A 17,380-nucleotide genomic window follows, 5' to 3' on the forward strand; every position below is an offset into this window, starting at 1 on the left:
GTTGGGGTTTATGCCTGTGGTGGGAGGTCAACTTAAGTGTCTTAAATTGCTTTCTACCTTATTGTGTGTGTGTGTGTGTGTGTGTGTGTGTGTGAACAAAGCTTGTGGGAGTCATCTCTCCTTCCAACTCAGGTCATAGGGCTTGGGAGCAAGAGCCTTTACCTCCTGAGCCATCTCCTCTTTACGGAATCTGGGGCTTGTGGGTTTGGCTCGCTGGACCGACTCCTTTCCCTGAGAGCTGCAGGCATCGGCCACAGCGCCAGCTTTTGACATGGGTACCAAAGACCAAATCCAGGTCCTCACGGTTGACTGGCAAGGACCTCATCGATAGCAGTCTCCACCATCCCAACCTCCTGTCATTTTTACTGAGCAATCTCAGCACTTGATTTGAGGGTTGGAGGTGGGGGAGGAATTTACAAGTAGAACTATTAGGTCACGTGATGATTCTATATGCATCACCTTTGGAAGGACAACACACAATTTTCCACAATGGTGGAACAAAAGCTTTTACACTCTTGCCAGAAATGGAGGAGGATTCCAATTTCTGCATAGCCTCATGACCCTTAGGGTCACTTACTCCGATTCTGTGTTTTCCCTTCTATCCTCTTAGTACAAATGGACTAGTACCTCATCATAATAGCATGCATATGTTTACATGCCCACACAGACGAACATGTTTATGCTGTAGGTTTATACTTGATCATATGTACATATATACATACATACACACACACATATATATACACATATATATATACACATATATATATGTGTATATATATGTGCATGTAGTGGCCAGATGACCTCAAGTATCATTCCCCCCAGCTCTAGCTGCTTTGGCTTTTAAGACAGAGCCTTTCATTGGCCTGCTTGCTGTTCTCTGGCTAGTAGTGAGTCAGGAATCCTCCTGCCCCACACCCCCACACCCCCTCTAGAATAATGTTTTTCTGGTTTTGTTTTGCTTCGTTACTATTGGCTTTGGTTATTTTGAGACAAGTTCCTCTGTATATCCTTGGCTGTACTGGAACTCAATCTGTAGACCAGGCTGGCCTTGAACTCACAACCAGCCAGCCACCTGTGTCTGCCTCCTGGGTGCTGGATTAAAGGCATGCACCAGCCTTTTACATAGGTTCTAAGGCTCAAACTGGGGTCGTCATGCTTGTGTGGTAACCAGTTTTCTGATCGAGCGGTCTTCCTAGCCCCTCAAAGAGAGTAGTAGTTTTAATTTGCATGTTATATGCCTGTTGAAAAGATGTGTGTTTAGATGCTTTGCTTTGCTCCCACCCCCCCTCCAGTGCTGAGAATTGAACCTGGGGCCTTACATATATCAAGCAAATGGTTTTCCACTGAGCTGGGGCCCTAGGCCCCGATGTCTATGTTCAGTTGGTTGTTTGCTGGGGTATTTCCTATGTTCCAGACACTTAGTCTACACATGAAGTGTGAATGCATGAGTTGCCAACATGGAGAAAAGTCAAGAGAATGTTGTTTTTTCTTTAGCTTCCTTGTTCTCTTATGAAAACACCGACTCTCTAAGGGCACCTTTAGTAGAGGCTTGGCTTTGTCTCTTGATCCTTCACAGCACCTACTTGGCTCCAGTCCCACCTGACTGCAGAGAGCCTTGGGTCTTGCACTCCCCAACTGAAGCGACATTGTTACTTTTCTTATTATTTGAGATAGATTGATGGGCAGTCCTCCGACTCTATCAGCTTCTCCCATCCTCATTAGGAAAGACACATTTCTATTAAGAGCCACCCCCGCCACACACACACACATTCTTCTAAAGAACATAAAAAGAAAGAACCAGTTGCGCTTTGGGGCCAGGTGTTCAGGGTGTGTGCAGAGAAGTAAAATTGCTCAGGCCCTTGACTTGTCTAAATGACTGGGGTGGTTCCTCTCTTTATGAGCAAATTATACTGGTATGAGTTTCTAGAACTCTTTTTTAAAAAACATTTTATTTATTTATTATGTTGTATGAGCTTTTTTTTTTTTTTTTTGGTCTGTGCTTAACCTCTTTGTACCACATGCATGCAATTCTTGCAGCGGCCAGAAGAGGGCGTTTTTTTTTTTTTTTTTTTTCCCCTCTGGAACTGGAGATAATCTGTTATGCGCAGAGTTGCAAATTGAACCCTGGAACTTCGGAAAGGGCAGCCACATGCTTTTAAATGCTGAGCCATCTCTCCGGCCCTGAGTTTCTAGAACTCTTAACGCTGGAGAAACTGCTTTTTTTTTTTTTTTTTTTTTTTTGTAACTTGAGTATTTCTTATTTACATTTCGAGTGTTATTCCCTTTCCCGGTTTCTGGGTAAACATCCCCCTAATCCCCCGCCCCTTCTTTATAGGTGTTCCCCTCCCCATCCTCCCCCATTGCCGCCCTCCCCGAAACAATCTAGTTCACTGGGGTTCAGTCTTAGCAGGACCCAGGGCTTCCCTTCCACTGGTGCTCTTACTAGGATATTCATTGCTACCTATGAGGTCAGAGTCCAGGGTCAGTCCATGTATAGTCTTTAGGTAGTGGCTTAGTCCCTGGAAGCTCTGGTTGCTTGGCATTGTTGTTCATAAGGGTCTCTTTGAGCCCTTGAGCTCTTCCAGTTCTTTCTCTGATTCCTTCAACGGGGTCCTATTCTCAGTTCAGTGGTTTGCTGCTGGCATTCGCCTCTGTATTTGCTGTATTCTGGCTGTGTCTCTCAGGAGAGATCTACATCCGGCTCCTGTCGGCCTGCACTTCTTTTTGCTTCATTCATCTTGTCTAATTGGGTGGCTGTATATGTATGGGCCACATGTGGGGCAGGCTCTGAATGGGTGTTCCTTCTTTGTCTGTTTTAATCTTTGCCTCTCTATTCCCTGCCAAGGGTATTCTTGTTCCCCTTTTAAAGAAGGAGTGAAGCATTCACATTTTGATCATCCGTCTTGAGTTTCATTTGTTCTAAGCATCTAGGGTAATTCAAGCATTTGGGCTAATAGCCACTTATCAATGAGTGCATACCATGTGTGTTTTTTTCTGTGATTGGGTTACCTCACTCAGGATGATATTTTCCAGTTCCAACCATTTGCCCTACAATTTCATAAAGTCATTGTTTTTGATAGCTGAGTAATATTCCATTGTGTAGATGTACCACATTTTCTGTATCCATTCCTCTGTTGAAGGGCATCTGGGTTCTTTCCAGCTTCTGGCTATTATAAATAAGGCTGCGATGAACATAGTGGAGCACGTGACTTTTTTATATGTTGGGGCATCTTTTGGGTATATGCCCAAGAGAGGTATAGCTGGATCCTCAGGCAGTTCAATGTCCAATTTTCTGAGGAATCTCCAGACTGATTTCCAGAATGGTTGTACCAGTCTGCAATCCCACCAACAATGGAGGAGTGTTCCTCTTTCTCCACATCCTCGCCAGCATTTGTTGTCACCTGAGTTTTTGATCTTAGCCATTCTCACTGGTGTGAGGTGACTCTTCTTAACACTGCCCTACCTTCCTGTGTCACTTGGTAGAAGTACATAGATCGGACTTGAGATGAATACAAAGAAAGGGCAGGCAGGGGGTTGGGGATTTAGCTCAGTGGTAGAGCGCTTGCCTAGGAAGCGCAAGGCCCTGGGTTTGGTCCCCAGCTCCGAAAAAAAAAAAAAAAAAAAAAAAAAAAAAAAAAAAAAAAAGGGCAGGCAGAGCAGGCCTGACAGTAACACTCGGCAGTTGTGCTGGCTTCCACTAACAACTTAGGTGTTCCCCGTCCTTTCTGGCCCTTGGTATCTCTGCTAATCACCTTGAGAATGGGGGATCATGATTCTTACCTGTCTTGCATGGTCGTCTTGTTACATAGTAACTGGAGCTGGCCACATGTAGCTCAGGCTGGCCTTCTCTCCTCAGCCTTCCAGCTGCTGAGATTGCAGGTGCGTGCCAAAAGAAACCGTTTCCTGAGGGTGATGGAAAGGAGGTGGAGTTTCTTTTCCAGGGATAGTCTGAGTTGGCATAAGACATCCTGACTGGGGCACCAGCTGCTCTTCTGCCATCGTATGGTGCTTGAGGTCACCATACCGTCTAAGTACTGTGGTCCTTTCTGGACGCAGTAGCCTCTGCTTTGCCACAGCATCTTAAAGTGAAGGCCTGGGGCTCTGCCAGTGGAGTGTGGGACTCTCTTCCAGGCACATAGTTGTGGTTTTTTTTTTAAAAACATTTATTCATTTTATTTATATGAGCACACAATAGCTGTCTTCAGACACACCGGAACAAGGTATTGGATCCCATTACGGATGGTTGTGAGCCACCATGTGGTTGCGGGGAACTGAACTCAGGACCTCTGGAAGAGCAGTCAGTGCTCCTAACCACTGAGCCATCTCTCCAGCCCCGAGGCACACAGTTCTTACTCAGACCTTTCAGCAGTCTTCCCTAGTGCCACCATCTGGTCCCTAAACCTCTTGCCTAGTATGTCTTTGGACTTCTGACCCAGAAGAGATCAACTGGCCCACCGGGAAGCTGAGAAACCCAAAACCCTGGACCCAGCTCTGGGTCCAACCATGGGCTTCACTGGTTTCCTAGGAAGAACCACAGCAATTGTCAGCCTCAGGGAGGCAGGGGCTGGGGCACAGGGGCGGTGTCTCTGCATCGGCTTCTCCAGTCACCTCTGGGCACCTCATCATTTCCAGGAAGGTGCAGGAGGCCCCTTGGCCCCAGCTTAGGATGGCCTTGTCCCCAGCCTGCTGCTTGAGGGTTAAGGTCGTGATTAGGAAAGGAGTGTAGGGCTGGAGAGATGGCTCAGTGGTTAAGAGCACTGACTGCTCTTCCAGAGGTCCTGAGTTCAAATCCCAGCAACCACATGGTGGCTCACAACCATCTGTAATGAGATCTGATGCCCTCTTCTGGTGCGTCTGAAGACAGCTACAGTGTACTTACATATAATAAATAAATAAATCTTTAAAAAAAAAAAAAGGAAAGGAGTGTAAGAGAGGACAGTCTAAGTTGACAAGATCTGGGGAGATCAGGCTCCAGCAGAGGATGAAACTGGATGTGCTGGTGCATGCCTGTCACCCTAGAGGGTCAGGGACATCCCTGCTAAATCATAGTGAATTCAAGACCAGCCTGCTGGTGTACAGTAGAAGTCTCTCTCTCTCTCTCTCTCTCTCTCTCTCTCTCTCTCTCTCTCTCTCTCACACACACACACACACACACACACACACACCTAAAGAAAACCTGTCAGTCCTCAACTACCAACGTATTGTAAACAACTGGACTCCTAATTAGCCAAGTTGGCCAGTTGTTGGTACCAGGCTGGGCAGTCCATGGTTCCTCTCTCTCTCCACAGTTCTGGAATGGTGGACTGTACCAACCCCTTGCCCATCGGCGGCCTCAGCTACATCCAGGGCCACACTGACTCCCATCTTGTGAACAAAACTGTGGGCGAATGCCTTGACGCCACGGCGCAGAGGTTCCCCAACAGAGAGGCTTTGGTTATCCTCCATGAAAACATCAGGCTGAACTTTGCACAGCTCAAGGAGGAGGTGAGTACTGACCCTGAACCTTCAAAGAGCGACTGCTGGTTCCTGGATGCTGTAGTTGAGTAGAGCTGGGACCCCATCGTGGGCATTAGGAGACAGAGGCAGAAGCAATCTGCATACCTCCCGTCCCAGTACTTCCTGGAATATGTGTTTACTGTGTCCCCACGTTCACTGCACTGAATCCACCAAGGCCTGGCAATCTTTGTTCCTGGTCCCTCCCTGCTTCTCTTTACCTCACCCGCCGTCCCCTTATGTTTGTACCAGGTGGACAGAGCCGCTTCTGGTCTTCTGAGTATTGGTCTCCGAAAAGGTGACCGGCTGGGTATGTGGGGACCCAACTCCTATGCGTGGGTGCTCATTCAGCTGGCCACTGCCCAAGCAGGCATCATCCTGGTAAGAAGGGGTTTACCTGGCAGGACTGGGTATGGGGAGGGGTGTCATTCAAGGGGAACCTTTTCCATATAGAACTAAACCAGTTCTGTCTGGCTTTGGGCTTGGTGGTGCCGTCGTCCCTGGCTCACCAAAGAGCCCTAGCTACACTCAGTAGGCACTCGTACTGCCTCACCCCTTCTGAGGGGAGTTGTAAGAGTGTAGAGCATATTCTCTCTGTTCCCCTAGGTGTCTGTGAACCCAGCCTACCAGGCCTCAGAACTGGAATATGTCCTCAGAAAGGTACCACTTGCTCCTGGCGGATTTCTTTCTTTGTTTTGTTTTTTTAAAGATATATATGAGTAGACTGTAGCTGTCTTCAGACACACCAGAAGATGGCATCAGATCCCATTACAGATGGTTGGGAGCCACCATGTGGTTGCTGGGATTTGAACTCAGGACCTCTGGAGGAGCAGTCGGTGCTCTTAACCACTGAGCCATCTTTCCAGCCGGGAGAGGGTCATTTCAGATGCTGTTTTATGGAGGTTAATTGGATGAGAAAGGGCCTGCTCAGGGGGTAGCATTGTGGAATGTCTTTCCTCAAGCTTCGTATGTTTGGAAGGAGGTCTTAGCTCCAGAGAGGGTCAGTCATAGGCTGATATGAGTGTCGTGGGTGGAGTGTGTATGTCAGGATAGTTTGTGTGTGTATGAATATATGTGTCTAGGAGTGTGTGTGTGTGTGTGTGCGTGTGTGTGTGTGTGCGTGTGTGTGTGTGTGTGTGTGATTATATGTGTCTAGAGGTATGGTGTATATGTTTTTAGACTGGTGTGTGTGTGTGTGTGTGTGTGTGTGTGTGTGCGTTGGATGGGGTGCACGTGAGTGCATCGGAGGCAGTGGTGTGTGTTGTGTTGCTACGTGGGTGTGTCAGGATAGCTATTCAGATATGTAAGAAAGAAAACAGCGGACTACTGAGGGCTTCTAAGTCTGGGGCTTCCTGCTGACCACAGGGAGGGGACGTCTTCTCTCACAGGTAGGCTGCAAAGGTATTGTGTTCCCTAAACAATTCAAGACCCAGCAGTACTACAACATCCTGAAGCAGGTCTGTCCTGAGCTAGAAAAGGCCCAGCCAGGGGCCTTGAAGAGTGAGAGGTAAGTCTTGGTTTGGTGGAATATCATGTGACATCTCAGACTCTCGCCTCCTTTCCGGGGTGGAGCTGATGTCTTCCTGGGCTGTCCTTTAGACATTCGTCACCGTCTTTCTGTCACCTAGGCTCCCAGACCTGACTACAGTCATCTCAGTGGATGCTCCTTTGCCGGGGACCCTGCTCCTGGATGAAGTGGTGGCAGCCGGTGGCAAGGAACAGAACCTAGCCCAGCTGCGGTACCACCAGGAGTTCTTGTCCTGTTATGACCCCATCAACATCCAGTTTACCTCGGTAGGACAACAGTCTCCAGTTCCAACCTGTACCTTGCCATGAGGCCCCTCCCAGGGATGAGGGAGATGGCAGAAAGATGAGAGCAGCCCTCTCTCCTCACTGCTGACCTGGAGCCCTCCTTCTGCCTCAGAAAATTAGCAAAATTAGCGGCTGGTGTGTTGGGGTTTCTTGTTTGGTTTTGTTTGGTGTGGTCACATCTCCCATCTAGGTCCTCATAGAAAGCTCACTAATAAGAATAGAGAGAGAGAGAGAGAGAGAGAGAGAGAGAGAGAGAGAGAGAGAGAGAGACAGATCCTAAACCCAGTCAGTGGTAGAGCCCTTTGTGCCAGCTTATATGACATGTAAACCGGATGAAGAAGGTATTGTGCTCTCTTCTGGATGCTAACATGTGGCCCTGCACAGCTCATTGTGCATAAACAAAAGGAGGAAATGGATTCAGGACAACCATATCCTACTCTTCTGACTCCGCCCCCAGCACCGCCCCCACCCACCCACCCCAGCCCGGAGTGTGGCCAAGGATGGAAAGGAAACACGGAGAAAAAGGACAAGCTGGCACTTACTTATTTTCTTAGGGGACAACTGGAAACCCCAAGGGGGCCACTCTTTCCCACCACAACATCGTAAACAACTCCAACCTGATTGGCCAGCGTCTGAAGATGCCCGCGAAGGTGAGGTTGGGATGGGCCCTCGTGAGGTTTCTATAGGCTGCGGGGGAACAGCTGGGCAAGGACTGAGACAGCTTGCCGGGCTCCCCCTGCTGGCTGGGAGAACTGTCTCCACGATAGACGCAGACTCCTGTCTCCATCTCTAGACTGCAGAGGAGTTGCGCGTGGTCCTGCCCTGCCCCCTGTACCACTGCCTGGGCTCCGTGGGGGGCACAATGGTGTCTGTGGTGCATGGTGCCACCCTCCTCCTGTCTTCTCCAAGCTTCAATGGCAAGAAGGCACTGGAAGCCATCAGCAGAGAGAAGTGGGCATTGGTGCACAAGCCACCTGTGGGCTGATAAAACCCTTCAAATCCTCACTCCCGGACCCACCCTCCTTTTCTGAGATGCTTCCTTCCTCCAGCCAGGAGACCTGGGGTGGGTGGGAGTGGGTTCTAGAGGATCAGGTCCCCCCCTTGAGCTTCTGTTCCCCACAATTTTGGCCCTCACTGAGAGTTCATAAGGGGTGGGAAGAAAGGGGTCCTTTCACTTCTACACCTAATTTTGTGTCCTTCTTTTGTGCAGAGGCACCCTCCTATACGGCACACCCACAATGTTTGTGGATATTCTGAATCAGCCAGACTTCTCCAGTTACGATTTCACGACCATACGTGGAGGTGAGGTTCCGTCAAAGGCAGAAAGGCTTGGGGAAGGTCGGTTTCCACAGCCCCGGTGAAGCCAGGTTTTTATAGAGGAGGTAGGAAAGACACTGTAGAAATATAGGTGGGAGGGACAATTCTCAGGTGTCCCCTAATGCTGGGCCAATCTCAGCTTTTATGTGTTTTACCAGTGCACAGGGTCTCTCCCCTTTGCATGAGTCTAAGTGAAATGGGTCTAGCAACCCTTAGGAATAGAGAAATGTGTTAACTTCTCTCTCTCTCTCTCTCTCTCTCTCTCTCTCTCTCTCTCTCTCTCTCTCTCTCTCCCCTGTGTCCCTCTGTCTCTCTGCCTTTCTCTGTCTCTCTCTGTGTGTCTGTCTCTATCTCTGTCCTTCTTTCTGTCTCTGTGTCTCTGGCTGGCTGTCTGGCTGTCTCTCTCTTCCCCCCTCTCTGTGTCTCTGTCTGTCTGCCTTTATCTATCTCTCTCTGTGTCTCTGTCTCTATCTCTGTCCTTCTTTCTGTCTCTGTGTCTCTGTCTGGCTGGCTCTCTCTTCCCCCCTCTCTGTGTCTCTGTCTGTCTGCCTTTCTTTTTTTCCGGAGCTGGGGACCCGAACCCAGGGCCTTGATGCTTCCTAGGCAGCGCTCTACCACTGAGCTAAATCCCCAACCCTGTCTGCCTTTCTCTATCTCTTTCTGTGTCTCTGTCTCTATCTCTGTCCCTCTCTGTGTCTGTCTCTGTGTCTGTCTCTGTCTATCTGTCTGTCTCTTCCCCCTCTCTGTGTCCCTCTGTCTCTGTGTCTCTGTCTGCCTTTCTCTGTCTGTCTGTGTCTGTCTCTGTCTGTCTGTCTGTCTGTCTGTCTGTCTCTCTCTCTCTGTGTGTGTGTGTGTGTGTGTGTGTGTGTGTGTGTGTGTGTGTGTGTGGTACTGAGGATTGAACCTAGAGCCTCCTGAATGTTAGGCAAGTGTCCCCAGCCTTCCTGTTTTTGAGACAGGCTCTCACTCAGCTATCCAAGTTGTCCTGGAACTCACTCTGTATCCCAGTCAGACTTTGAACTTGTAATCCTTCCTACCTCAGCCTCCCAAATAGCTGGCATTACAGGCTTCTACCATCAATCCCATCAGCCCCTCTTCCTGATCCAGGTGTGATTGCTGGGTCCCTGGCACCCCCGGAATTGATTCGAGCCATCATCAGCAAGATGAACATGAAGGAGCTGGTGGTGAGTGGTCATTAGGGCCCCACGGTCCAGCTGGGAACTCGCCAGGCCGGTAGTGAGTAGGGACTGACAAGCCAGGCCAAAGGGGAACCTCTAGCTCACTCTCTGCTCCAGGAAGCAGAGGTAAATCAAGATGGTGTGAGTTATTACCTAACACATGCTGCAGGGGTAGGGAGAGGTGAGAGGAGAACGATGTACACACAGACATTTATGTTTATAGAAATCCGGGACAGAAATACAGCATGGAAAGGTATGCAGCCAAGTACTACTGGTATCCTGTTAGCACGCCCTGGCAGGCAGGGATTGGCACAGTTGGGGCATGAGCCTGAAATTCTTTCTGGCAATCAGGGTGGGTCAAGGGCTTGATGTTTGTTTCCAAATGGCAGGGGAGCAGGGAATTGAGGAAGGTGGTAATAATGTGGTCATCCCGATGACCACTGGTTAGCTCCGATGGAAAGATGGACAGAGGTTCTATAATAGCTTCTCTGAGAGGAGCCATGGCAGATCCCAGGCACAGTGGCTGGGGAGGAGTTCTGTATCCTCCCTAGGACCCCACTGGGTGGAACCGGGGTGGCTATAGGGAGTCCAGTGCCCCCTGCCAGGATGTACCTAGATGTGGGGTAGCTCTGCATCCACAGAGGCTGTAGGAGAAGGTGCGGATGGTAGGGGGAATGTCAGTAGTCTCTCCAGCGGAAAGCAGTCACCAGGACTGGCTGGATCAGGACCTGCAGTGAGGAAAGATGGGGATTAGGACTCCAATTACCCAGAGGCATCAAAGGGAACCAGGGACATCCTAGGCCAAGCCCTTGGAGAGGACACCCAGTCCTCCCTTCCTTTTCTTGTAAGAGGCTCCGATTGCCCCTCCAGAGGTGGTGTCATAGGGTCTAGCACCCCATCTGGAAATGGGGCAGCACCAAAGGCAGACGGTGGTGGCCTCCCTACCCGGCCCTACCTGTTTAATGGCGGCCAGCTTTCTTGGACCTCTTGGTGGGGGATTTGCAGCTGCGGAGGGCATCCGTGTCACGAATACGCTGACCCTTGAACTTGGCTGGTGAAGAGCAGGTAGCATCCGGTCGAGAAGTCTTGGCTTCCAACCACCTACAGAGACAAAGAGTTGCTGGGCTTGGAGAAGCTGGGTGGGAGGGCTTGGGAAAGGGACAATGACCAGGATGGATAGACTATTGGCCCTAGAAGAATCTGGAGTTGTGAGAGAATGGAGCCACTCAGTACCTGCCTGACCTGCTAGGTAGCTGACTAGGATGTATGTCCAGGCTGTTTATCGCAGGACCATCATGTGGAGGACAAACTGGGGGTTATATGGAGGAATAGTCTCACCGTCGAAGGCCACGGAGCTGGCATGTGCATTTCCATGGGTTGTTGGTGAGAGTGAGGGTCTCCAGGTTGTCAAAGGGGAAGGTGGAGGGCAATTGGTTCAGGCGACTGTTCTCCAGATGGACATGCTTCAGTGTGGTCACACCCGCGAAGGCAGCATCTGAGAACTGGAGGGGGGGAAGGGAGGCAGAAGTGAGCACCTCAATCCCAGTCTCCAGGCTCTCCTGGCTCTCTTCTCAGACGACCAGGATCTTTCCCTGGACACAAGCACCAGCTTTGTTGAGGAGCCACAATTTTCCAAGCAGTTTTCTGAATGATGTAATCCACAACACCTCTTTTGAGAGGGAAGGGGTCCTTTCCAATGTGTAAATGGAAAAAGTTCAGTCCTTTGGCCAGGGTCACCTCGCTTGTAAACAGTAGCTGCAAACCGCACCCTGTCCCCCACCTCCTAGGCAGCACCCTCCCTGCACAAACACTGGGTCTGGGGAGCAGCCAGAGCTTGGCTCTGAGAGCCCAGGCAGGCACACAGTAAACCTGGTCAGTGTTTGGTGGGATGGCCAGTGGATACAGACTCCCCACATCCCCAGGGTCTCAGGATTTCCCCCAATCCTGTCTTCATTGCTCTTCTGCCCTCTGCTAGATGCTATTTGTGGAGCCACCTCGGTGGGGACTTTGGCCAGGATGGAAGGCTCCAGAGGAAATGTATTGGTGCCTTCACCTGAGCCCTGGTGTCAGTGTCTCTGGCCCCCTCATTCTAATGCTGTTCTACTGCCCACAATTTTGGCACCAGGGTGGTCCACTTTCAGCTTGAGTGAGGCCAGGCTAAAGAAGATCCACCCAGAAGTCTCCATCTACCCAGACAGAGGTTGGCCTCTGCCCTAGGTTCCATATCTGTGACCTCTCTCAGACCAGATCGGTAGGGATGTGACGTTCTCTACAAACAAAACTGTACTCCACCTTGCTATGGTCTCTGCTCAAACCTTCTGGCTGAAACTGTGTACCGGGGTGATTTTCTAGTTCCCAGAAAAGGATTCTGCTCCCGTACAGCCCCCACCAGGCTAGACTGGGCACCCCAGGGGAGGAAGGACTGAGGGGTTGGGGATCTGGTGACTGGGGAAAGCAAGAGTCAACAAACTATCTGAGACAGTCAGTCTGTGCCCAGAGGAGACACTTGGGGGCTGTGCCAAGGATCACATGTGTTCATTCACGGGCTGCACGAGCACCAAGCCAGCAATTTGGTGAAGCCTTTGGTCTCCGCGTCTTGGTTTCCCTACTCATAAAGTTGAGTGTGTTTGGACCCACAGAGGGAATGGGGGAGGGGCATCCATCAGGGTCTCCGAGGGCGTGGAAGAATTCTCCTTAAGGTACTTGCTCCCCAACTCTTCCTCCAGCCCCTCATTTTACCTTAGCGCCACAGGCCAGCACCCACCGGGAACAGGGTCTCTTTGTGTTCTCTCAGCTTCTGGAAGGTGCCTCAGTAGACAAACCTTCCTTTATGGGATGGCAGGCTTAATGGAGACTGGGGAAATGGCAAAGGAGGGGTGGGAACCCCAGCAGGAAGAGGTATCTGCTGTTCACTGTGGGGTTTGGGGCAGATGCCTCCCAGAGGCCATTTGCGGGCCCAGAACAGTCCATCTCTTATAAGGAGAGAGCACTGCTGAGAAGCAACCACCAGGTGAGGGTGGGAGGGATGGGGAGGAGGTGTGTCAAAAGCAAGGAGTCCAGGAGGAGGGAATGCTGTCCCTATGTGGTACTAGTATGGCAACCCAGAAGGAGCCGTGAGAACTGCCGCCAGGGCACCTACCTTCTCCAGGTTGGTGTTATCCAGCCAGAGGGTCTCCAGGTATCTGCCAAAGGACTGGAAGGCATTGTCGGGGATGCTCTTCAGAGGGTTGTGGGACAGCTTCAGCTCCTCCACCACCCGAAGTTTGCTCAGGGCCGCTGAGGGGTAGCTAGACAGCTGGTTCCTGTCCAGGTGAAACTTGGCTAGGTTCTCCACATCATCCAGGGACCCAGGGTGCAGGGAAGTGAGGGCATTTTCTGACAGGTAGAGCCAGCGCAGGTCCTTGGCACCCTGGAAGGCTCCTGCACGCAGCTCTCGGATTTTGTTGTTGTTGAGCTGCAAGATGAAGAGGTTGACCAGAGGGGAGAGCAGCCCCCGGGGCAGTTCCGACACCTTGTTGTGGTCTAGATAGAGGTAAGTGAGTTCAGTCAGGTCATCGAAGGCTCCAGCGCGCAGCACCCGGATGTCATTGTGGGACAGGTACAGGTAGATGAGCTGCTTCAGGCCTCGGAAGGCGCCAGCGGCCACCTCGCGGATGTTACAGTGCTGCAGGTGCAGCGAGACCAGGTTCGGCACGGTCCGGAACGAGTTGGCAGCCAGCACCGGGAAGTTGTTGCGCTGCAGGTTGAGCAGTTTGGTAGTCTCTGATACCTTGGGGATCTTCTGCAGCCCCACCTTGTCACAGATGACATGCTGCAGATCACCGTGGCAGTGACAGTTTTGGGGGCAGGCGGCCAGCGCAGGCAGGAGGATAGCAAGGAAGACCAGACTGAGTAAGAGTACTCGGGCCATGATCAGGACGCCTTGAGCCGGGGCTGGGGGGCTAAGGCAGCGACAAGTCCTGACTCTCGGGTCTCCCGGCCCATTTATAGGGCAGCCTTGACCGCAGTTGGCAGCGGAGCCAGCTACTACGTGGAGCATCGAAGCCACTGATTTAACCCCCTCCCGCCCGGAGATGCGCCCCTGTCCTTGATGGCTGGGGGGCTCTTTTCACAGCAGGCGACCATATGTAGAGTTGAGGACCCTTCCCCTGAACCCCAACCCCTTCACTCCGGTTTGCAAACGTTATGCTGCACCTTTCCCTACCCTCCTCTATCTGGGCCAACACCCCGAGGTGGGGGGGAACGATGATAGGTGTGTCGAAGGGCCTCTGAATTTCCACTGGGCAGAGGGAGGTGTTCCCAGAACTTATTTATTTGCTCAACTTTGAGTCTCTACGTCCTCCTCCCCCACACGCCCTTGGCAGACAGGTCACCCTGGACTCCAGGAGGGAGGAAGTGGGGCCCGACGGCCGGATGCGTCTCACCGCGGTTGGCCAGCCGGCGGCGCTTTAATGGGGCTGTTGTGCCGCGCAGGCGGAGCGTGAGAGCTGCTGTGGGTTGGGCTCCCGCTTTTGGGTAAACCTTCCTGGGTTCATCCCAAGGAGGTGGGGGGAGGGGGCTGGTTGATGATGCTAGCTGACAGTTGCCTCTAACCCTTCTCCTAGCCCGTGGCGCCAAGCCTTTAAGAGGTCCTGGTTGTGGGCTTATCCACGACCCCTCTCTTAGCTCTGGGCTTCTATTCCGTCCTTTGCACTCTCGTTCCCTTTTCTAGGGCTGAAGGCTACACAGAAATGAGGGAACTGTTGTGTGTAGGGAGTGAACCACAGGGCTGGCAACACACCTGGAGACCACAGGCCGCTGAACAAGTCTGGTTGCGCAGTCTCCTTAATCTCCCCCAAATATCCTCATCTCCGGATCCTCCCCTCACCAGTGGTTAGGACCCACCCCTAAGAGGGGGGTCTCAGAGTGGCAGCCTAGTGGCGCCAATGTGTACTTGGCAGAGGCCAAGCTGGGCAAGGACCCCAGGACTGTGTGAGCTAGTGGGAGGTGGGGTGCTGGCTACAGGCGACCAGCCCTGGGTAGCCAGATGCTGGGTTATGGGCAGCCCCGCCCTAGTAGACCGGGCTTACATTTACTCACCAGCCAGCCATAGTGTCTGGAGTTCTGTGGAGAAGGGAGGGTGAGCAGGCAGGTTACAGCTTTGGCCCAGGATGAGTTCTGGGTTGCCTCAACTATGCCAGAACCACACCACTTGATGGTGTGCAGGAATGGAGGCCACCAACAGAGACCTGGTAGAGGACAAGATATCAACCTTCTCATGACACCCAATACATAGTTGTGGGGTTTGGTCTTCAAGCCTGTACTTTTCTAAGCCCCCCTTACTCCTCGCCTCTAGAATGGGGTTTGTGGGGGTCATTCTTGGCCTAGAATATTCTCTGGTGGTATTTAGGCTGGCTGTTAGTTTTTCTGTTGCACAGGATGTTCTAACCACTGAGGTTGCAGGTGTGTGTGTGTGTGTGTGTGTGTGTGTGTGTGTGTGCACACGCGTGTTCATGGGCCTTTTAAATCCATGCTGTGGCTGTATTTTTGTTTTGATGAAAATAAACGCACAGGAAAGTCTCCAGAGCTTGCGGGGCGCCCACCCTAAGGCCAGGCACTTGTCCCAGGTTGGAGGGGAGTGGTGTCTGTGTGTCTGTACCACTCCCAGCTCCATCGTAAGCCAGGCTGCCTTTCTCATCAAGTTTATGGGGCCTTTGGCTAGGAAGAGAGGGACGGAGGCTGTTGTGGCCTGAAATCAAGAAGGTAGGACCTGGAGGTGGAGAGAAGAGCTCTGGGTGCAAGTGATGCCAGAAGCCACGGGCTTCACAGGGGAGCGTCGGAACCCTGGGCAGGAGAGAGTGGCTTCTATTTTCGATTTTGTTCCAGACCAGGGGTCCCCCGCAGAGAGCTGCACTTCTGGCTTCTGACCTCTGGCTCTTGTCCCCTCGCTTACCTCAGTTCTCACCGTTCAGCTACCTAGGGTGGGTCACCACAGCCCTTCTCTGTCCCCTGCTTCCCTCCAAGCCGTCTTTTTGGCCCCTCTAGGTTGTTTATGGAACCACAGAGAACAGTCCCGTGACCTTCATGAACTTTCCCGAGGACACCCTGGAGCAGAAGGCTGGAAGTGTAGGCAGAATTATGCCTCACACGGAGGTGAGCCCCTGACGGATGCCCTCAGAGCCCCCTCTCACCACGTGAGGGCTTTCCGGCAGACATCCAAACAGCTCACTCAGATATAGAGGGCCCCAGCGATGGGGGCTTGCTGGACCTGGCCCGGCTCTGTGGGCTGAAGCAGGAAGAGCCGGAGAGGGAGCGCTGGGACAGCAGCTCTGAGCAGCCGCCAGCCGAACCTCTCCGTAGCCACCCTTCCTGTCTGAGGTGTGTTTTTGCCAAGCCCACTGTCTGTCTTGGGCAGCCAGACCAGTCTCAAAAAGGAGCCAGAACAGACGGAGGTTTTTTTCCCCTGATGTAGCTTTCTTCCTGCAGGCCTCTGCCTCTCACTCTTCTTTTGTCTGAGCATGACCTCCTCTTTTCCCAAGATGTGTGTCCCTTGAAGGTCCCTTACACTTCAAACGCCTCAGTCTCAGGCTCCTAGCTGTGACTCCTCTCTGGCCCCGACCATGTAACTTTATTCAGATATCACTGAGTTTCCCTGCCTCTCGGGGGTACCTTGGAGAATGCCCACACACTGGTTCTCCACTGCTTCTCAGCCACCCTCTTTGAGATGCACCCTGAGGTTTGTCCGGGAGACATCCTTCTTCCCATCCCCCCATGGAAGTACCCAGACCCATCCTCCCTTGGCACATTGGTCGTGGCTCTTCGTCTGCTAGAATTTCGGGTTCTCCCTCTCCTGATCACGTGGCACCGCCATGCGGTCATCTTCAGGTTCTACATTGCCTTATGGGAAAAGAGGGGAGACGGTGGCCTTCCCTTCTACATGGCTTATAATTCAGCATGTGGCATGCCCCTCTTCAGGCCTCCTTCAAGGAGGCTCACTACCCGGCCCTGTCCTCAGTACCCTGTGTAAAAGTACAGCCAGGGCAGGAATTTAAAAGGCAAGCAGCGCCCCCTCCATATACCCTCCCCGTGGTTCAGACCCAGTGTGGGTCTCTTCTTGACAACGGATCTGCTCTAGCCTCCCTTTCCTTTCCCGGGACTGAGATGAGTAGAACCAGCGGCTTCATTTCGTTAGAGGGTGAGGGGAAGAAAGAAAAGCAACCCCTCCGCCCCACCCCGATCTCCAAGGAACCTGTTCCCCAAAGCAAGAGAGCAGGAGGCTCAAGCTGAACACTGACCTGTCCCAGGCCCAGATCGTGAACATGGAGACCGGGGAGCTGACCAAGCTGAACATGCCTGGAGAGCTGTGCATCCGAGGGTACTGCGTCATGCAGGGCTACTGGGGCGAGCCACAGAAGACCTTCGAAACGGTTGGGCAAGACAGATGGTATCGGACAGGGTGAGCTACCGAGATGATGTGGACGCTGGCTACCAAGTGGGGACGGGGTTCTAAGGCTGAGTTAGGAAAACTCAACTAGCACATGGAGGAAGTGAGAGCTCACAGGATCCCTCCCTCTCCCCTCAACTCCCCCTACTAAAGA

The 17,380-nt window shown here is 52.0% G+C and overlaps 2 protein-coding genes across 2 annotated transcripts in view; one reads left to right on the top strand and one right to left on the bottom strand.

Moving 5' to 3' along the window:
* The window catches only part of Acsf2 (acyl-CoA synthetase family member 2), a 42,202-nt gene that overhangs the window by 21,860 nt on the left and 2,962 nt on the right, over window positions 1-17,380 (top strand). The window contains exons 2-12 of the mRNA XM_032912820.1: window positions 5,292-5,487; window positions 5,749-5,877; window positions 6,103-6,156; window positions 6,885-7,003; window positions 7,125-7,290; window positions 7,863-7,958; window positions 8,102-8,259; window positions 8,519-8,610; window positions 9,733-9,809; window positions 15,828-15,935; window positions 17,087-17,238. Of these exons, the coding sequence (XP_032768711.1) occupies window positions 5,292-5,487; window positions 5,749-5,877; window positions 6,103-6,156; window positions 6,885-7,003; window positions 7,125-7,290; window positions 7,863-7,958; window positions 8,102-8,259; window positions 8,519-8,610; window positions 9,733-9,809; window positions 15,828-15,935; window positions 17,087-17,238 (1,347 nt within the window). The remainder of the gene's footprint in view (window positions 1-5,291; window positions 5,488-5,748; window positions 5,878-6,102; window positions 6,157-6,884; window positions 7,004-7,124; window positions 7,291-7,862; window positions 7,959-8,101; window positions 8,260-8,518; window positions 8,611-9,732; window positions 9,810-15,827; window positions 15,936-17,086; window positions 17,239-17,380) is intronic.
* Window positions 10,002-13,853, bottom strand: Chad (chondroadherin). The gene is made up of 4 exons (XM_032912821.1): window positions 12,943-13,853; window positions 11,142-11,305; window positions 10,759-10,904; window positions 10,002-10,531 (listed from the first exon to the last, which is right to left on the bottom strand). Exons 1-3 carry the CDS (start codon window positions 13,840-13,842, stop codon window positions 10,763-10,765), a joined length of 1,206 nt encoding a protein of 401 aa, XP_032768712.1. The 5' UTR covers window positions 13,843-13,853; the 3' UTR covers window positions 10,002-10,531; window positions 10,759-10,762.

Source organism: Rattus rattus, chromosome 9 (assembly GCF_011064425.1).
Source record: "Rattus rattus isolate New Zealand chromosome 9, Rrattus_CSIRO_v1, whole genome shotgun sequence".
NCBI classification, from domain to species: Eukaryota; Metazoa; Chordata; class Mammalia; order Rodentia; family Muridae; genus Rattus; species Rattus rattus.